Here is a 21,563-nt window from a genome sequence, read left to right on the forward strand (position 1 = left end):
AATGTTACCTTTCTGCTGCCAGGAGGAGCTGGGTCAAAGATTCTGGTCTGCATCTCACTGGGAAGAGCAGAGTACACTGGGAGGATAATTAATTCTGGAACATCAGGTCCTAGTGATTTCATTCTTTCATACAGGATTTCACAAGCAGTATCAATCTCTTCCTGACCAGTCAAGAAAACCAAGATATCACCTATGAAGAGAACAGAGCATTAATTTACTTTGTGTGCATTGTTGTTATTGTTGTTTTTAAAGTAAAGATAGTCTCGCTAAATTGTCCAGGCAGGCCCTAAACTTCCAGTATCAAACAACCCTCCTGCTTCCTCCTCACGAGTATCTGGAGTCCCAGATTACAGTGCCTGGCTTGTATGTATTTTACACAAAGGTTATAACAAGGCTAACAGACCTTCAAATGACAGAAAATACACATTCACATTCTGACCTCTAGCTAAACCAAGAAATCATCATCTATCCATATTTAAATAGGTGCATCTAAACCCAGCACAACACGTTTTTACACTTTGACCACCATCATTTCTTTCTTTCTTCTTTTTTTCCCCAATACTAGGAATTGAACTAAGGCCTACACTTGCTAGACAAGCACTGAGCCATGCCCCCAGACCTTTATATTTTGAGACAGGGCCTCACCAAGTTGACCAGGCTTGTGATCAAACTTATGATCCTTCTGCCTCAGCCTCCTATGCAGCTGAGGTGTGTTGCCACTGTGCCTACCTACCACCACCATTTTAAATATGCAATCTTGAGACTTACAGAATCTCCAGAGACCAGTATTTAAAAGGTATACCCACATTAGGATTTTTTATCTTAGAGGAAAAAAAAAACATTCTTTCTTCTCACCTGGTGGCTCAGTTAAGTGGATCTGCATGACAGTAATCAGGCTCGCATCCAGATAATCTGTCTCAGGTTCCTTTGTGTACAATATTTCCACTGGGTATGTTCGACCTGGGATGGTGAAGATAGGAGCTTCATAGAAGTACTGAGAAAATTTCACTGCATCCAAGGTAGCTGACGTGACAATCAGTTTCATGTCCTGCCGTTTTTGAACCGTCTAAAGGGAAATGCAATGTGGCTTACCAAAAAGACTACCCAAAGGACATAGGTACTCACAGCCTGTTCTCAGAAGTCAGTTTTCATTAAGTAAAAGGGTCAGTAAAGACTACCTTTTTCAACAATCCAAAGAGCACATCGGTGTGAATTGTCCTCTCATGTGCCTCGTCCAGCATGATGATTGCATACTGAGTTAGGTCAGGGTCGATCAGGCACTCTCTGAGCAACATACCGTCTGTCATGTATTTGATGACTGTTTCAGGACTGGTGCAGTCCTCAAACCGAATGGTGTAGCCCACCTAAAGCAGAACAGAAGTCGAAAATTTAAGGCATAAACCTCTCCCTTTCGCAATTATCAGACAAGATTTCAAACCAGTCATACTAGCGCTCATAACTACTAGAAATAGATAAGAATCTATTTCCTCTAGTAAAATCTGCTTTGGACTTGATCCTGAATAGATCAATGATAACAATGAAAATTTTCCCTCAGGAGAAATCTGAAAAAAGGTAGTATTATTCTCATTTTATAGATAAAAGGTATGGGCCTTTATATTCTTCTTCTTCTAGCATTTCCAGAGTAGCTTCACTAACCACCTACCTCTTGACCTAAGCAACAACCAAACTCCTCTGACACTCTTTTGGCCACGGACATGGCTGCCACTCTTCTGGGCTGGGTACACCCAATCTTGCCCCTGGAAGTGTAGCCTGCCTCTGCCAGGTACTGGGTGATCTGTGTTGTCTTTCCAGACCCTGTCTCTCCAATAACAATCAGGATCTGGTTGTCATGTACAGCCTGAAAGCAGCAGAATTTGAATCAAGTCATTAGAATTTGCCACATATTACACTGGAGTAAAATAATGAATGCTTACGTTCTAACACTAAACAAGGAAAAGAGATACACATATATAAAAAAGTCAATATCTAAAGAATTCAACAGCAAATTTAAAAGATAATAATAAAAAGTGTTCTTCCCACCACCACTCCCAAATCTCCAATACCTCACCCTCCAAAATTATCTGTTTTATATTTTCACACTATTTGTAAAACCAAAAGATTGTGATCAACCTATACGTCTATAAATACAGTAGTAATTAAATAAGCATATCCACACAAAAAAGCACTAAAAATGTATTTTAAAAAAGGAACAATCTGGGCTGGGGTTGTGGCTCAGTGGTTGAGTGCTCACCTAGCATGTGCGAGACCCTGGGTTCAATCCTCAGCAACACATAAAAATAAATAGAGGTATTGTGTCCAACAACAACTAAAAAATAAATATTTTAAAAAAAAAAAAAGGGACAATCTATGAGCTGGCATGGTAGTGAATGCCTATAATCCCAGTTATGTGGGATGCTGAGACAGGAGCACTGCAAATTCAAGGTCAGGCTGCGCAACTTAGCAAGATCCTGTCTCAAAGAAATAAAAAGGATTGAGCTATAACTCAGATGAAGCGTGCTTGCCTAGCATGTGTGTAGGCCCTGGGTTCAATCAACCCCCAGTACCAACTTCCAAATATACACATATATTTATATTTGTTTATACACATGAGATACCATTGAAAGGATTCACTGAAAGCTAGTACACTTGGTTACCTCCAGGAAGGTTTGATGATCTTAAAATTAGAACTCCAGAGATGGAAAGAAGTATCTAAAGAAAGATTTTGCCATGGTTTACTGAGTATACCTATTTTTAATTACTGCCCAGGGCTATTGTTCCATGCACCATAATACTCCACCCACCAGAACTGATCCAGGGTGCCCAATTAAAAAACTTATCTCCTCATAGGAAAACAAAGAAGTATAGAATAATACACATTTCTTTAAAAAGTATTTGGAAATGTTTAGTTTTTTTTTTCCTTATCCCTTTTGAAAGAGCCACTTCAAATATGCACATACTTGTCTAATTACTTCAAATTTTAAAACACCATCCATCCCTCTTAGCAAACACCTCTATTCCCCTATCACCAATACATCATAAAAGCACTTCCCACCTGAACCAGTTGCTCCTTCAGTTTGTAGATGGGCAGGCTCTCCCTCTGCTCAAGGATTGACATCTGGGTCTTTTTTCCATAAGAAGCTTTGTTGCCCCCAAAGGCATGCTTCTTCCACTCTGGAATGTCATTGGGCATCATCCCAATCCCCCTCATATTGGCAGCAATCTGCCTGCCTTCCGCTGTAAAGGAAAACAGGCAAGTGAGTAGCGTCCTCATGTTACCTCAAGATAAATCAAGGGAATCAACGAAATGGTAGGTCAGCACATGTGTTCTGCCCGATTCTTGACCAACAGTACTCAGAGAAACAAACTAATGTGAAGAAAAGGACAGAGAAGGGGAAACAGGGGATAGGCAAGGGGAAGAGACCCTAATAAGTGGTGCTACAATCTGTGATACCTCCTAATAGAAAAAAACGAAGGTTAGTTGAGAGAGGTCAGACTTGATTGTTTGATCCTGGAAAAAAAAAAATATATATATATTTTAGTAAGTGCTTTATTGAGATATAGTTTATATATGATATCATTCTTTTTTTTTTTTGGTACCGGGGATGGAACCCAGGAGCACTTAATCACAAAGCCACATCCCCAGTCCCTTTTTTATATTTTATTTAGAGACAAGGTCTCACTTAGTTGCTTAGGGCCTTTAAATTGCTGAGGCTGGCTTTGAACTCGAGATCCTCCTGCCTCAGCCTCCTCAGCTGCTAGGATTACAGGCATGCGCCGCTGCACCGGCTTATATCATTCTTTTCAAGTGACAACTCTGAGGCTTACTATTTATTCACAAAATTGTGCAACCATCACCACCATCTAATTTTAGAACATTTTTATCACCCCCAAAAGAAATCTCTTTCCCCCCTTTTCCCTTCCCTTGGCAACCAATTAGTCTACCTTCTATCTCTTTGGGTTGACCTATTCTGGATATTTCATTGGATATGTGGTGTTTTGTCTAGTTTCTTTCACCTGGCTTAATGTTAACCACGGAATTTGTGACTTGAATAATAAACAAAAGAATCAACAGAATTTTAGTGGCTCTTCAGAATAAGCAAATATATTACAACTTTGAATGGTAAAAGTATGCTATAACAATGTACTTCAGGGCTGGGGTTGTAGCTCAATGGTAGAGCGCTTGCCTTGCACACGTGAGGCCCTGTGTTCGATCTTCAACACCAAATAAAAAAAAGATATTGTGTCCATCTACAACTAAAAAAAATATTTAAAAAAAAATATACATATATTATTTTTTTAAAATTTTTTTTAGTTGTAGAATATGCTTCAGCCTGGTGTAGTGGCACAAGCCTGTAAGCCTAGCAATTTTGGAGGCTGAGGAAGGAGCATGATCCTATCTCAAATTATCTTAAAATAAAATAAAAATTAAAAAGGGCTGAGGATGTAGCTCAGTGGTAAAGGACTTGAGTTCAATCCCCATTTACGGGGACACCACCCCTCAACGCCACACAAACTTCAGTCTACTAAGACTGATAAAAGAACATTGAAAAAGGACAAAGGAGGGTCATGGCACTGTGGCTTATTCTGAGAGAGGATTTTTTTTTTTAAAAAACAATAAATGAATACTCCCAACATTCTAATGTTAACATAATATTTTGAATATCTATTACTTACAGCCAGACTGTTATCCAAACCCAATTCCCAAAACTCTGCCTCCACCCAGATCTCTCTATTATACTTATTATACTTAACAACCTACTTGATACCTCACCTAAGATATCCTCTACTTACCTTAGTTACAAATCTAGAACTGAATTCATAATCTTTCTTCATAAACCTATTTTTCCTCTGGAGCCCCCATTCCCAGAAGTACCATCACTCAACCCAAAAGTCATCTTTGCCCACTTCTATTTTCCTTTCCCTCAGTCAACAAATCACATTTTTCAAGCACATTCTACCTATCTGCTACTTCTGTGTTCAAGCCACTATTCTCTTTCCTCTTAAAGCTTTTTTATTCACCTCACATTTTACTTTGCTCAGTAACTCAGTCTTTAGGGCACCCTGAATGACCCTCTGATTATGCCATTCCCCCATTTAGTATATTTTCATGCTGAACACTTTTCAACACTTCCCAGTGCACTTAGAATTAAACTCAGATTCCTAATGCCGTCCATAAAGCCCTGGCCTGCCAATTCTGCCTCAACTCCTGCCCCTCACTCACTATTCTCCAGCTACACAAACTTCCTATAAGGTCCTCTACTAACCCCACAGCGCCAGCTATTCCTCTACTTCAAACACATTCCCAACACCCTCTGATAAACTAGGTTCTATTTATCCTTCATATCTCAACTTCCCAGTGACATGACACCCCCACTAGCCAATTATGCTACCCATACTTCTTCAGAGAGCACTGACCAGAATATAATTAATTAGTTAGTTATTTGGTTAATGTCCATCTCTCCTGCTAAAGTTGAATGCCTCTAAGAGCAAGGATCATGTCTATGTAATTCACAGTTGTATCCTCAATTGCCTAATGCAAATTAATAAGTATCTGTTATGACATGTCCAGTAATTAGCTAATATTTACTGCACAAAGAAGTATATGGTACTGGGGATTAAACTCAGGGGCACTCTACCATTAAGCTGCACCCCTAGTTCTTTTTTATTTTTCATTTGAGATAGGGCCTCGATAAGTTACTCAAGCTGGCCTAAACTTGTTATCCTCCTGCCTCAGCCTTCCAAGAAGCTAGGATCATAGGCATGCCACTGCAAAAAGGAAATTTGAAAGTTGGTTTTCGTTAGGCATGGTATAATCCCAGCAACTTGGGAGGCTTAGGAAGGAGGCTCTCAAATTTGAGGCCAGCCTCAGCAACTTGGCAAGGCCCTAAGCAACTTAGTCATGCCCTGTCTCAAAAGAAAAAAGAAAAAGAAAAAGAAAAAGGGCTGGGGATATGGCTCATTGGTTAAACACCCCTGGGTTCAATTCTAATACCAAAATAAATAAGTAAAAAGTTGCAATATTTTTAGAACAAAACTTTTAAAATATTTAGGATAAACATCCAGCCAATCTAATTATCTGACCAGAGTTACTAAAACATTTTAAATATTTGTTTCAAAGAAAAAACACCACATACCTATAGTCAGCAACTTGGGAGGCTGAAGACAGGAGAATTGCAAGTTTAAGGCCGGCCTCAGCAACTCAGCAAGCCCCCGTCTTAATATAAAAAGGGATGGGGATGTAGATGAGTGGTGAAGTGCCCCTCGGTTCAATCCCCAATACCAAAAAAAAAAAAAAAGCCAAGAAAACAAACATTCTCTAATGGAAGGGGAAAAATGAGACTAAATTTTCAATGTGTCCTGGCAGTGCCTTCTATGTGTATATATAAAGGCTCAGATTTTTAAAAAAGGTATAGCCCCTCCAAGGGTCCTACCATCAGGCAGAGGATCAACCCAGTGTTTATTGAGTCCCATGGGAATAGAATCCATCTCAGCTTCACGCTGGGCCTGCTTGAGTTCCCGCCTTTCCTTGGCCAAGGCACTCTGCATCATGGCTGCTTGGGAGAGGGAGCCATCTGGGTTCTAAAGCAACACAAGAAAAAGCAACATGCATTAAATGCCTGGGAAATAAAATGCAGATGTTAAGACACTGTAATCTAAAACATGAGACCACAGCTAGAATAAAATTCTAGACTACATAAAACAGATGGATAAACTGCAGCACAGGAGGATAAAATTTTAAAAAATCACTCAAAGAATCGGGATTTTTAGCTTGATGATGAGAACCCCAAAAGAATTAAGAACAGTGCAACCTCTAAATGTATGAAGGATATAAAAAAGAGACAGAAAAGAATTCCTGTATGACCATAAGAACAATCAGAACCATCCAAAGATGAAATATGCTTCCTTAAGGGATGGTCAATTCCCTGTCACTAATGTCAAGCAATTATGAGATAATCACATGGGAGGAACAATACAGACGAGTTACATAAGTGGATTATAAGCATTACATGGGTGTTTTTTCCCCACACCTAAAAGTTTTTAACAGTTCTATGGATTCTGGTTTGCATTCTTCTCATGGCTCTGCCCTCCAACACCCAGGCTACAACTTATTAAGGGGACAAGACAAAACTGACCAAATGACCCCTTGAAAACTGCATTTGAGCCAGACGCGGTAGTGCATGCCTGTAATCCCAGCAGCTGGCGAGGCTGAGGCAGGAGAATCATGAGTTCAAAGCCAGCCTCAGCAAAAGCGAGGTGCTAAGCAACTTAGTGAGACCCTGTCTCTAAATATAATACAAAATAGGGCTGGGGATGAGGTTCTGTGGTCGAGTGCCCCTGAGTTCAGTCCCTGGTACCAAAAAAAAGAAAAGAAAATTGCTTTTGAATCTGCAAGATAATGACTTGAGCCCTAAGGAATCTAGGCAAAGGCAATGAGAGTAGATCCATATTCTCATTTATCTCTGCTTCTTCCCAAAATGAGCTCAAACAAAAACTAAAAGAGCATAAGCAACAGAGCCCAGCCAATCTCCATTTAAAACAAAAATATTCTAGACTTTGCCTAACAGTAGGTAATATCTTAAGTGGCCTGAGTTCTATTTACACAGCTCTGATAATATGACCTATTCCTTTAAGAAGTCTATGGGACATTTCCAGGTTGAAGTCCCAGCACTTCTTACCTTAACGATTTTAATGGGGCTCATATCCATGCTTTGCTTGGTGTGCCCTCTCAGGAATGGAGGCTCTTCCTCAACCAGTTCGATCTCAAGGTCCTCATCTAAAAGTACCCAGAAAAGAATTAGTCATAAACAAATAAGAGAAATGAACAATTATTTTCACCCAAACAATTAATTTCTATTAGCACCATAATCAAAAATAGCTTCCAAGGTCAAAAAGAGAGCAATGCAAGTGAAACTAGCCCAGGTGTCTATTCCTCCCCCTTGACAACTCCCCAGCCATTTCTGGGGCATTTGTGCTCCAGCCCAAGAACTGATCAAAGTTGCTTTCAAAAGAAGCTAGGCCACATTAGGTATGGTGGCCATACCTGTAATTCTAGCGACTTGGGCAGAGGGATCATAAGTTTGAGGCTGGCCTCAGGAATTTAGCAAGACCCTGTCTCAAAAGAAAAAATAAAAAGGGATAGGGATGTAGCTCAGCAGTAAAGTACTCTGGGTTCAATCCCAATTACCACAAAAACACAACAAAACAAAAAAAATGAAATAAGCAAAATCAACAAAAAAATAAGCCTGTGCAAATATATGTTTTGCTATTTTAACTGGTATTAAGAGGGATTGGGGGTGTAGCTCAGTGGTAAAGTGCCTCTGGGCTCAATCCCCAGTTAAAAAAAGAATGTAAAATGGGTAAATTTATATAACGCTTTACAGCAATGAAAATATGAAATACAACTATAAATAGGAACAAGAATAAATAGTAAAAATACGAGAGTCAAAAAAAGAAAAAGGAAACCAAGGGGTGTAGCTCCAGTGGTAGAGTGCATGCCTAGCATACACAAGTACACAAGGCCTTGGTTTTAATCCTCAGCATTGCAAAAAACAAAACAAAATCCATAAATGAATTAAGTTAAAAAACAGACTAACTATACAACATTTAGGGATAGATATTTAGATGAAAAAATAGTAAGGAAAATTAAGTGAATGTCTAATGCAGAATTTAGGATGGCAGTTACCCCTAGGAGGAAAGAGTAAGATTTAATCAGAGGAGGGCATATAAGGACTTCAAAGGTGCAGGTAGTTTTCTACTTCTTAAACTGGGCAGTGAGTACACAAGAGTTCAATTATTATTGTTATACTAGCTACATATGCTCCATTACAGGATTTATTTCACAATAAAAAAAAAATAGTACTAATAGGTTGAATTAATAGTTGTTACCAGGGCAACTCAGAATAATCTAAGTAGATCCAGGGATTTCAGAATAATTACTAAGATTATGAGATCAAATTTATTACCCAAAATATAACTTTATAACTTTATTTTTAAATATTTTTACTTTTTATTTTTTATTTAAAAAAAAAACTTTTTTTTGGTACTGGGGATTGAACTCAGGGGCACTCAACCACTGAGCCACAACCCCAAGCATATTTTGCATACTTATTTATTTAGTTAGTTGGTTAGTTGTAGATGGACACACGGTATCTTTATTTATTTTTATAAATAAAAATGGTAGGGCTGAGGATCGAATCCAGTGCCTCACACATGCAAAGCAAGCACTTTACCACTGAGCTACAGCCCCAGCCCCCTATTTTGTATTTTATTTAGAGACAGGATATCACTAAGTTGTTTAGTGCCTCGTCATTGCTGACACTGGCTTTGAACTCTCGATCCTCCTGTCTCAGTCTCCCCAGCCATGGGATTGAAGGTGTACACCACCACGCCCAGCAATACCTTTATTTTATATATTTATTTTTATGCGGTGCTGAGGATTGAACCCAATGCCTCACATGTGCTAGGCAAGTGCTCTACAACCCCAGTCCCTCTAAAATGAGAACTTATTACAAGCAACCGGCATAATATATAAACACTTTAATATATAAACACTTTTTTTCTTTTTTGCAGTGCTGGGGATTGAATCCAGAACCTCATGCATGCAAGACAAGTGCTCCACTACTAAGCTACATTCCCCAGCCCAATAACATGAACACCTGACAGGCAAATGACCTTCTTGCTTATATCAAGAGATGAGTGGTGAGACCCAAGGAACAAATGATTTACAACCACTAGGTTAAACTATAGACAGCCCAGTCTAATGACTCAATTTGCCATTATCCTCCCAATCCAATATCCTGGTCAATCCAAGTGGCTAGTTACCTTCTTCATCATCCACCTTAGGGAGAATGCCAGTCTCTTCATCAAAGTCTGGAAACTCTTCTTTGGAAAGAACATTGGCAGCAATCATCTAGCCAAAGGACAGAGGCAGCATTTGTAATATGTCAGAATCAAAACTCTTTTCCAGCAGTTAATTACAGAGGTTTCATGCAGGAAACCACGGGGTTTTTTTCCTCCTCTGACCCACAATGTCAGAGCCTATAACATCACATATCCCATCCCTGGGGAGCACTATGACAAGGTGCTGAAAAGCATCAGCTCCAAGGTATTATCTCTAGGAAGAATTACCTGTCCCTTCCCTTATTTCCATAGTACTCTTTATATTTCTTATTCTTACATATTCTTATTCTTACGTGACATGTAACCCTTCACAAGTGTTTGTTTAGCTCTGTCTCCTCCACTGGACTTTGAGCTCAAGGGTAGGAATCATGAAATTTTTGTCTTTGTAGCCCCAGCACTAAACAGAGCCTGACACATCATAGTTCTAATGTTTACTGAAGAATGATGAAAACAATACAAATACTTAAATAGCAATTACCATATGCCAGGCACGAACCTAAGAGTTTCAACTCTATTCATCTGTTTAATTCCCACAACACCATCATTAGACCTGTTTACAAATGAGGGCACTGAGTCACAAAAAGGAACAACAACTTGACTCAGGATCACAAACTAGTAAGTGATACTCCAGGGTCCCCACTCCTAACCAGGCCATCATACTCCAGGGTCCCCACTCCTAACCACCACTCTACATAATAGATGACTGTAGCCATGAAAGTTAATAGCCCCAACCTGTTTGATTTCCCACTTCTCTGGATCAGAGATGCGGGTGAGGCGCTTGCGCTCCAGTGAGTCATCCTCTACTTCAGGGGCACTGACAAGGGAAAGGTGAGTGGGTCTATCTGGATTCCGCATTGAGGTCTCTTCATTGGTCTCTCCAACCAAATTTCGACGTCGATTTGGGTTTAGATCTTCTCCAGTCTCTTGATCTACATCCTAGGGCAGAGAAACAAGGGTGTTATCTCACTTGCTGTCTCACACTCCCTTAGTCATCAAATGTAGAAATAGGCTGGACATCTCACCTACCTTCATGCTCAGGCTGGTCTTGGTCCCTGTGAAGGACAGCACTTTGACCTTGACCCTCTGGCCTTTGCTCACCACATCAGCCACATTGGCCACACGGCCTTCCCGCCGGAGCTCAGAGATGTGCACCAGGCCTTCCCATCGCTTCCTAAGAGAGAATCAGACACATCTGGAGCATGCCAAAAAACACCTTTTCCCCAAGCAATTCCAACCCTTATTGGAGATAAACAAAAAAAAAATGGTCTTAAGCTCATGAGATACGTACCAAGAAGGTGGTATTACCACCTTTCTAAAGAAGATATTGAATAATGGGGAAGAGGGACAAATTCTCATTTGTCCTAACAAGCAAAGGGCAGATCTACTGAAGGCAGAGGAAGAAATAAATGTCTCTGAAGCATTTCATTTAAAAAGTCAAAGTTAACTGGGCACAGAGGCTCATACTTGTAATCCCAGAAGCTCAGGAGGCTGAGACAGGAGAATCACAAGGTCGAGGCCAACCACAGCAACTTAGCAAGGCCCTAAGCAATTATTTATTTTTTTAGTTTTAGTTTTAGTTATAGGTGGATGCAATATCTTTATTTTATTTTTATGTGGTGCTGAGGATCGAACCCAGTACCTCATGGATGGTAGGCAAGCATTCTACCTCTGAGCCACAACTCTAGCCAGAGGCCCTAAGCAATTTAGTGAGACCCTGTTTCAAAATAAAAAAGTAAAAAGGGCTGGGGATATAGCTCAGTGGTAAAATACCCCTGGATTAAATCCCTAGTACAAGAAAAAAGAAAAAAAGTCAAGGGCTGGGGATACAGCTCAGTGGTAGAGTACTTGTCTAACATACACGAGGTTCTGGTTTCAATCCCCAGCACCACAAAACAAACAGAAAAGTTAATTTCTAAGAACCAGGTATAGCTGATTTGATTAATATGTCATTGATCATAACTTTTTAGAATGTGAAAACTGCCAGTAATAAAAGACATTCTGCCCTCATTCTGAAAGAACACCAACATTACCTTAGTCCCTCCAGCTGCACAAAGCATCCAAATTGCATGATGCTGGTAACTTTGCCATTGTATATGTCCCCAATGGCAGGTTCTTCGGGGGGAGGGCGGTCCACATGTTTATCCCGCCATCTGTCCAGATTTCTCTCCCCATACTTGTCACGGTCCTTCCTGTCTTTGGGGGGACTCTGACTTCTACTCCTGGACCGATATCTAGACTTTCCTTTATTCCTCTCCCGGGTCCTAGAATGTGATCGAGAACGGGATCGATGTCTCCGCTTGTGGTCTCTGTCTCGCTCTCTCTCTCGTTCTCTGTCACGATCACGGTCACGGTCACGGTCTCGGCTTCGACTCCGCTTCTTCTTTTTTGTCCTGTCCCTAATAAATCAACAAGTACCTGTTTGAAAAAGAAATCAGCCCAATTTCATCTTTACATCCCTAAGCACCCAGTACAGTGCCATGCACATGGTAAACACCTACTAGGTGCTGAAATGAATTAAGCATTTCAATGATTATGACATCACTGTAGGCCAATAATGGATCATGGCACAAACCTTTAGTCTTTCAACCCCAATTTCTATCTTCTGAACATCTTAGCATTTAATGCATAAATACACTTGGCAGTGAGCAATGAAAAGAGATCCAAGACTAGGATACATGACCAGTTCAGATTCTGTAAATTTGCCTTAAATTTTGCTTGACTGGTCCACAAGATACAATTATCACAGTATTCAAAACTTCCAAAGAAAAGGACACTAAAGACAAACCGGTGCTCAGTATCTCTTTGCTTCTCCTGGCCTGCTGCACTGGGCATTAAAGCTTCCAGTTCTTTTAAGACATCCACAGCAACCTTCACGTCATCCTCATCCAGCATGGTCTGCAGGGACAGAGGCAGCAAAGTTAGGAGGAGAGGGAAAACAAACTACTCAAGAATCAGTATGTATTTCAGCTATATCTACTGATCTGACCACCCCCCACATCACTAACAACTTTTGTGAAGGAAACAGAGGGGACACAGATTTCTAATGTGATTGGAGACAACCAGAAGGAATGGGCAAAGGTTCTTGAGCATCATGTCTACATGTACTAAATCCCATTTGACCTTAATACAATCCTAACGAAGGCAATTATATATTAATCACCTCTCTCATGAATGCATGCAAGTATTAATTACAACTAGAATTCAGATTAAAATTTATAAAAAGCAACTATCCCAAAGCACTCCCCAACTTCCTCCCAATTTATTATTTTCCATAGCTCTGTCTCAAAAGAAAAAAGGGCTTGGAGGGGAGGTTGGGGATATGGTAGAGAACTCCTGGGTTCAATCCCCAGCACACACACAGAATAGCAGTAACAATTTATATAGCATTTACATTGTATTAGGTAATACAGAAATGATTTAAAGTATAGGGAAGGCCAGGCTTAGTGGCACACACCTGTAATCCCAGACTCAGGAGGCTGAGGTAGGTTTGAGAACAGCCTCGAAACTTAGAGAGGCCCTGTCTCAAAATTAAAAGCATAAAAAGGGCCGGGGATGTAGCTCAGTGGTAAAAAGCACCCCTGGATTCAAATCCTTGCATCAAAACAAAACCAAAACCAAAACCAAAAAATACACTATAAAGTATACAAAAGGATGTAATTTATGCAAATACTACACACTTATTTATCTATCTTTTTTGTGGGACAATTATGCTTATTGTTTATTATCTATCTCTTCCCCCACTAGATTACTTATATGTTAATTTCTAGCTCTTCACCCAACACTAGGGTATAATCTGCAAAAAGGCAGACATGCTTATCTGTTCTCTTCACTGTTTTTTACCTTGTACTTAGAACAGTACTTGGCATACAGTAAGTACTCAATAGATAATTAGCTAAAATGATTTTTAAAAACCAAATTACCTTAAAAAAATTGCTCCTCTAGCAAGTAATGGAGCAAAAGTCTAATTTCACCCATCAGTCACCTATTTCAGAACCTTATCATTTCATGTGTACTTTATATCTCAATCACTGCTTCCCCAAATTCCCAAGCTCACTTCTTTTAAATATCATTCTCTGAACCCTTCAACACTATTCAATACATAGAACATGCTCAGGGAGTGATGGCATATTTTCATTTTGAAAAACATGGAACAACAAAGGTAAACAATTATTAAAATTACTAAAAAAATTATAAAATTACTAATGATACAAAGAAGAGGAATGGAAGACATTTATAGCAGACATTTTCAAAATGGGTCCGTACCCGAACGGAAGGGTTGTCTGGCTGGCAAAGGACTGGGAAAAGTTCCTTCAGCTTTTCTTTTTCGGTTTTTGGCTTAACAACTGGATCTTAATTCATTGAAGAGCAAGAAAGAATTAAAGAGAAAAAAAAGATATATTTAATGTTATTAAATATTACAGATTACAAAGTAAATTCAATATTAGATTTGAATTAACCTGAAAAAGAACATGGAACTTTGCTACACATAACCATAGAGTTATTATATATACAATTTAGTTTTCTAAACACATTAACTTCAAAACCTCAACAAACTCTGGACATATAGAGGAGAAGTACATCAGTACTCATTTGATTATTGGGAAAGATAAAAATAAAAACAATTTAGAAGGTGCTCACAATCTAAACCATTCTGGAGGCTAAGTTCAGTTGGAAGTTTTGCTCACCTTTGCTAGCAGAAGGCTTTGCTGGAGGTCGCATGGTTTGTATGAGACGCAGAAGGTTACTAATAAGAGAATCCTTTGAAAAAAATACAGGAGAAAAAATTGTCAAACCCTGAATCAGTGATTAAACATGCTTAGAAAAGTAAGGGATCAGGGGCTGAAGTTGTGGCTCAGTCGTAGAGCACTTGCCTAACACGTATGAGGCACTGGGTTCGATCTTCAGCACCACATAAAAATAATAAATAAAGGTATTGTGTCCATCTACAACAGAAAAGAAATATTAAAGAAAGAAAAGAAAAGTAAGGGGGCTGGGATTATGGCTCAGCAGTAGAGTGCTCGCCTAGCATGTGCGAGGCCCTGGGTTCAATCCTCAGCACCACATAAAAATACATAAATAAAATAAAAGTATTATGTCCAACTACAACTAAAAAAAAAAAAAGAGCTGGGATTGTAGCTCAGTGGTAAAGCGCTCACCTAGCCCCAGGTTCAATTCTCAGAACTACATAAAAATAAAGGTATTGCATTGTGTCCATATACACCTAAAAAATAAATATAGGGGGCTGGGGCTATAGCTCAGTGGTAGAGCACTTGCCTTGCACACATGAAGCTCTGGGTTCGATCCCCAGCACCACATAAAAATGAATAAGTAAATAAAAATGAAGATACTGTGTTCCATCTATAACTAAAAAAAAAATTAAAAAAAAAAAAGTAAGTGTTCAGGTATGGCACAGACATGTAATCCCAGCTACTCAAGGGGTTGAGTAAGAAAGAGCACAAGTTCAAGACCAGCCTCCACAACTTAGTGAGATCCTGTCTCAAAATAAACAGGACTGTGGATATAGCTCAGTGGTGCAATCCTCAGGAAAGAATGAGAGGGAGGGAGGAAAGAAGGAAGACAAGGGAAGAAGAAGGGAAGGAAAAAACAGGAAGGGGAAGGGGAAGAAAGGGAAGGGAAGGAAAAAAAGAAAGGAAAAGAAAAGAAAAAGAATGTAAGAGCTGGGCGCAGTGGTGCACACTTATAATCCCAGCAGCTCAGGAGGCTGAGACAGAAGGATTGTGAGTTCAAAGCCAGCCTCAGCAAAAGCAAGGTGCTAAGCAACTCAGTGAGACCCGGTCTGGGGATGTGGCTCAGTGGTTGAGTGCCCCTAAGTTCAATCCCCAGTACCAAAAAAAAGAATGTGAGGGATAATTACGCACTTGAATTTAGCTAATGGAACAAATGAACACAAAATTCAACCTGGTACAGCATGAAGCTAGAAATAGCAGCTTTAGAGAATGCTAATTTTACGAATCCTTAGTGGAAAAGTTATTTAGTTCCCTTCAACCATTTTATTTCCTATTCTTTAGCATCACCTCTAAAACCTAGATTCTTTATGTTTTGTTTTTTTTAAAGAGAGAGGGGGGGAGAGAGAGAGAGAGAGAGAGAATTTTAATATTTATTTTTTAGTTATCGGCGGACACAACATCTTTGTTTGTATGTGGTGCTGAGGATCGAACCCGGGCTGCAAGCATGCCAGGCAAGCGCGCTACCGCTTGAGCCACATCCCCAGCCCATAAAACCTAGATTCTTGTTTCAGACTTTCTGATTCACAGAACAAGAATATAAACATCCAAAAATATTTAATGATGGAAATCATAATGCAATTTCCTAGAAAGGAGGCACAGGAAATCCAGCTTCATCACCACTGCTTCATGGCATGAAAACATTGCACATTAAATGGCTTATTTAATAGGCATATACAAACTGCCTCCTTCCTACATCCAAATCCTACCATTAAATCCTCCCAAAATTTAAACTCAATAATGACATCAAAACAAAAAAATAGTCTTCAAATATACATACTGTGAATTCTGCACCATTTTTGACCAACGAAGTCTTAAAAGTATCAAAGGTAGTATTTTTCTCAGCAAGACTGATCACAAATTCAGCTGCAAATGAGAAAAAGAATTAAGAATAGAAACTTGAGCAAGAAATTAGTTTTAAGTACAGTGAAAAAAAAAACTAATCAGGTTATCCAACAGTCATAAAAGCCAAAGACTATCATCTAGTGAAGGTAAAGAAAGAAAATTTAGATGGCTGAGATTATCTATATATGTTCTAGTCAATTTTTTATAAATGAAAACATTATTTAAAAACAGCTCAATCAAGTCCTTGAGCGCATTTAAACTAGGAAGACCTATTTGCCCAGACTGTCATACCCTCTACTCACAAAACTATCAGCTATGGCATAGTGCAGTGGCGCATGTCTATAATCCCATCAATTTAGGAGGCTGATGGGAGGTTCACAAGTTCAAAGACAGCCTCTACAACTTAGTGAGATCCTGTCTCAAGTTAAAAAATAAAAAGGGCTGGTGATATAGCTCAGTGGTAGAGTGCTCCTGAGTTCAATCCCCAGTACCACAAAAACAAAACAAAACTATCAGCTATGCACATTGCCACATAGACTCTAAAGGTGAGAATGTACAAAAGCATGAGCCCATGCATATACACACAGACACACATAGAATGCTTTCTATGGTTTCCAGAAGGTCCGACCCAATCTATATGTAAAAGTCAGGCAGATATTGGATGGTATAATTTCCAAGTTGATGAAAGACTTAATTGTTCCCAAAATTGTCTCCTCAAACATGCTTAGTTCTTAAAACTTCTAATAGTAGCCATGCATGGTGACACATGCCTATAATCCCAGTGACTCCGGAGGCTGAGGCAGGAGGACAACAAGTCCAAGGCCAGCCTCACTCTTCAACTTAGCAAGGGCCTCAGCAACTTAGCGAATCCTTGTCTAAAAAGAAAAAGTAAAAAGGGCTAGGGATGTAAAGCACCCTTAGGTTCAATCTCCAGTACCAAAAAAAAAAAAAAAGAACAAAAATACTTCTAATATTACAGCAATTTATTCATAAAGAGACTTTCAAAAAAGAAGCACATTATAACATAGGCTGAGATAATAAACCTCACACTGTGAGTTCCACAAGAAATTACTAATGATTATTTTCTTGAATGCTAATCCTAAAATAAATAGATAAATAAATAAATGGAAGATCTGGATGACTGGTATTACCACACCATTTCCATGGTAGAATTTGCCTTTATTTTTGTAATGATACTAAGCATAATGCTTATGCATAATAACAAACTAAGAGCATAGGATGGCACATGCCTATAATCCCAACTACTTGGGAGGCTGAGGGAGAAATCTGAGGCCAGCCTGAACAACTCAGTGTGAGGACCCTGTCTCAAAAAAAAAAAAAAGGACTGGGGATGCAGCTTAGTGATAGAGCACTTGCCTAGCATATGTGAGCCCCTGGATTCTATCCCCAGTACCCCCTCCACACACACACTAAGTTAATAACAACAATGCTAATGGTTAACACTTTTTGAACATTATTATCTGCAGAGCAGTAAACTAAGGGTTTTATATGGGTTATCCCCAAGACCCTCACAACAATTCTCATTAGTAGGTACTGTTATTGTCCTATTTTATAGTGTTTGAGACACCATCTTTCCCAATAATAATTGGTGGAGACAAGATTGGAACCGACGCAATCTGATTTCAGCAACATTCTTTAGAGAAAGGCGGAGGGACAATTAAGTCACTTGGTGCCCAATATTCCATACTCAAAGGATCCCAAAGCAAGCAGCAATATATTCAGACTGCCAGCATTATGCTGACACTCAAAAAAGTGTCAGATTTTGTGTTTTTGGGTTAGGGATTCTTTATTTGTATAAGATAAGCACATCTTGACTGAAAGGCCAAGAAAAAAATGAACTAAAATGAACTGGCTTCAGGGCATCTTCCAAGGTGCTATATAGTAACCCTGTGAAGAAATATTATCATCCCACTTAACAGTTGAGAAAAACAGCTTCTGAGAAACTAAGTATCTTATCCAAGGTCAGGAATCTAACCTCCTTGACACCCAGCCGCCCGCTTTCTTGGTAATGCTGGGGATGAAACCCAGAGCCTCACACACCCTCTAGCACTGAAATATTGTATCTCCAGCCCTCTTATCACATGCCCCATCCCACCATTCCTCCATCTGGTAATTTCGCTACATTTTCATTTTGAAAACAAATGGCACTCTCTCACTCATCTTCCTACCATCAATCTCTAAAGTTAGTTACATCTATGGCCATATTCTCCTGTTACAATAGCTGAAACATCCTTGTACCATCAAAAGCAATTCCGTCACTTATACCCTTGATTTCGACCCATCCCTATTCACCTCCATCTGCCTATGACCTTAGCTGTAGGTCGGTGGCCTTTTATAATTTTTTAGTTTGGATGTAGTCTGCCCCCAAACGCCTAAATGACGGCTATCTGAGATATGGTAAAGCACAGAGCTCAAAGGATACTATCTAAAAGAGTGGCCAGAACAGCGGCTTAGGAGGCTGAAGCAGGAGTATACCCAGTTCAAAGCCAGCCTCAGCAATTTAGAAAGGCCCTGAGAAATTTGGCGAGACCCTGTCTCAAAATGAAAAATTAAAAAAAAAGGGGGGGCTCAGGAGTGGCTCAGTGGTTGAGACCCCTTGGATTCAACTGCCGGTACCAAAAAAAAAAAGTGAGTGAAGACCAAATAGAATAATATAAATAAAGAATTGACCATACTATCTGACACAGTGAACTCTCGGTAAATGTCACCCATAATTATCATCATCATTGTGGCGGCGGCGGCTGCTGTTGTTTAGTAACTTGGGACGGGGGGTGTCAAGCAGAGATGGCAGCCCCAGGCTTCACTGACAGCTTTGGAAAATGGTTTCTAATAAAATGACGGGACCGGGGGAGAGGAGACCTCTCGAGCAGAAGCCACCGCCACAGATTCTCTGGGTCCAAATCTGTGACAGACTGACACGAACACACACAGTCGGCCCATCAGTCACCCGGCTTCTTCCTTCCTTAATCTCATCCCTGAGACCTCCTCAAGCTTACCTAGGTCCTTGTCGTTGATCCCCAAGTGGTTATCCAGCTCGGTGCAAACTTTCGACACCAAAGACAGATACTCAAGTTTGGCGAGTTCTTCCGCGGGGCCTGGCTCCGAGCCGGTAAAAACTCCCGCCGCGGCCACAGCCACAGCCATGGCTGCAGCTTCCTTTCTGCCTTCTTCCGGTCGGCCGGCGCTGGAAGCCACTCAGGTCAGGCTCCAGTTTTCACTTCCGGGTTGGAGCAGGTCTCTTTTGTTTACTGTAAATTGAAAACTTTAGGAACTTCGCACGTCGCAACAGGATGGATCATAGAGATCAGACAGGAAGTCCTTAAGGAAGGAACTCCAAGAGTGGGCCTACTCAGCGCGACGAAGCGCGCCCTCTATAGGCGAGATAAATCCCACCCTCAGGCCCGGAAATGTTAACTCTCCGCAAGTTACCACATACGTCAGCAGAGGGCGACCATGGACTACTCAAGGGGCGCCGGAAGACTGTGGCTAACCTCCCGCGCCTGCGCTTTAGAAACCTTGAACTCAAAAGTCTGGAAAAGCCCAGCTCACTTGTCGGTAGATCGGAATAGTCCAGGGTCTCTTCTCTTCGTGTATTCTCACGCTCGATTTCAAGCAATTCAAACCAGCAGACGATGGATTCTGGTTCTGTTAATAACTCCTCAGTTTACAGATGAGGAGAGTGGCATTTCTCCAGCTGGGTGGCCTTGACCAAATTAACTGTCTGGAGCCTTAGTTTTCTCATCTGCAAACTGGGATAGTGTTCCTCTTACTGGGTTTAGGTGAAGACTAAATGAAATGACTATCTAAGGAGCCTGACGCACAATAGGCATGCAGGACAAATAGCAATGATTCTTGTATCCCAAGGCAGAGACAGTGGTCCCATTGAAGCCTGTCAAACACATGCCCCCTCCCCCAGTCTGAGACCCCACAAAGCCACCTCCCTCCTTTCTTGTGAAATTTAACCCTCAGTTTTCCTGTTGCCAATATCCTTAGTGCCCTCAGAACTTGTTCTCCCCCAATATAAGCTGTGCTGCGAACCTGTTGTCATACAACTTAGTTCTCTCAACTTCAGTTTTCTTTTCACCTCTGGCAGCCCTAAAGTCAGGTGAGTATTTCTTGTGTGACAAGTAGGGAGATGGAGGCACTCCAAAGTGAATAGCCCTCCCATTAATCAAAAGGAAGAAAATCAGCCCCTTCTGCTTTTTTGCTTTGGCTACATGACACGAATGATCTATGCACTTTTTCTTCAGTGTCTCAGCATCTCCCCACAGATTAAAGAATTGCAGGCAGGTGGAGAAAACTAAAATAGTGCACTGCCTCAAAAAGATTCTTGTTTCCAGATTCCTAAGGAATCAATACTGACACTCGGAGCTTTTGAGTCTTCTCCATTTTCTCTTCCTCCTTTTCCCCATGAATGGAATAGAAAATCCTGCACTTGGGGCTGAGGTTGTGGCTCAGTGGTAGAGTACTCGCCTAGCATGCAGGAGCACTGGGTTTGATCCTTAGCACCATATAAATGTAAAATAAAGATATTGTGTCTACCTAAAACTAAAAAATAAATATTAAAAAAAAAAAAAGAAAATCCTGCACTTGATTCAAAGTGGTCAACTTGCCCACTTGGAGTTGGGATTTCAGGGGCTTCTTCCACTTGATTTCCTTTCCAGTGCCTGTTTGCCTTTAAAAGTTGATATTTCTATTCTGTTTTACTCTGACATGTAATAGGAAAAGGGAACAGATTATGGTGTTTGTTCTAAAATCTATGTCAGAAAAGGGACCAAAGATGTAGAAATAGCAGTAAATATTTGTAAGAGCTTTTGGGGGGAGGGAGGGAAGGATTGAACGCAGGGCCCTTTGCATGGTGGGCAAATGCTCTAGTACTGAGTTCCATCCCCAGCCCTTTTTATTTTGTGATGTGGTCTTCAGTAAGTTGCTCAGACTGGCCTCAAACTTGTGATCCTCCTGCCTCAGCCTCTTGAGTAGCTAGAATTATACACTTGTGCTACTGTACCTGGTTCTGTAAGATTTTTTTTTTAATTTGGAATTATTGAACAT

At 40.2% G+C, this 21,563-nt stretch overlaps 1 protein-coding gene across 3 annotated transcripts in view; it reads right to left on the minus strand.

The window, feature by feature from the left end:
• The window catches only part of Dhx8 (DEAH-box helicase 8), a 37,853-nt gene extending 18,162 nt beyond the window's left edge, over window positions 1–19,691 (minus strand). Inside the window, exons 1-16 of one of the 3 annotated variants that reach the window (XM_071603420.1) lie at window positions 19,508–19,691; window positions 16,426–16,511; window positions 14,586–14,658; window positions 14,164–14,249; window positions 12,686–12,795; window positions 11,931–12,296; window positions 10,927–11,071; window positions 10,633–10,836; window positions 9,823–9,910; window positions 7,677–7,774; window positions 6,432–6,579; window positions 3,053–3,234; window positions 1,664–1,858; window positions 1,179–1,364; window positions 856–1,066; window positions 9–190 (exon numbers count right to left, since the gene is read on the minus strand). In XM_071603420.1, the coding sequence (XP_071459521.1) occupies window positions 9–190; window positions 856–1,066; window positions 1,179–1,364; window positions 1,664–1,858; window positions 3,053–3,234; window positions 6,432–6,579; window positions 7,677–7,774; window positions 9,823–9,910; window positions 10,633–10,836; window positions 10,927–11,071; window positions 11,931–12,296; window positions 12,686–12,795; window positions 14,164–14,249; window positions 14,586–14,658; window positions 16,426–16,511; window positions 19,508–19,655 (2,508 nt within the window). In that variant the 5' untranslated portion in view covers window positions 19,656–19,691. Of the gene's footprint in view, window positions 1–8; window positions 191–855; window positions 1,067–1,178; window positions 1,365–1,663; window positions 1,859–3,052; window positions 3,235–6,431; window positions 6,580–7,676; window positions 7,775–9,822; window positions 9,911–10,632; window positions 10,837–10,926; window positions 11,072–11,930; window positions 12,297–12,685; window positions 12,796–14,163; window positions 14,250–14,585; window positions 14,659–14,771; window positions 14,849–16,425; window positions 16,512–19,507 lie in introns of those variants that run through there. The other 2 variants (XM_027947094.3, XM_071603419.1) reach the window with 2 other exon arrangements.
• Between the last annotated feature and the right edge of the window lie 1,872 nt (window positions 19,692–21,563).

This window comes from Marmota flaviventris, chromosome 17, assembly GCF_047511675.1.
Source record: "Marmota flaviventris isolate mMarFla1 chromosome 17, mMarFla1.hap1, whole genome shotgun sequence".
NCBI lineage: Eukaryota > Metazoa > Chordata > Mammalia > Rodentia > Sciuridae > Marmota > Marmota flaviventris.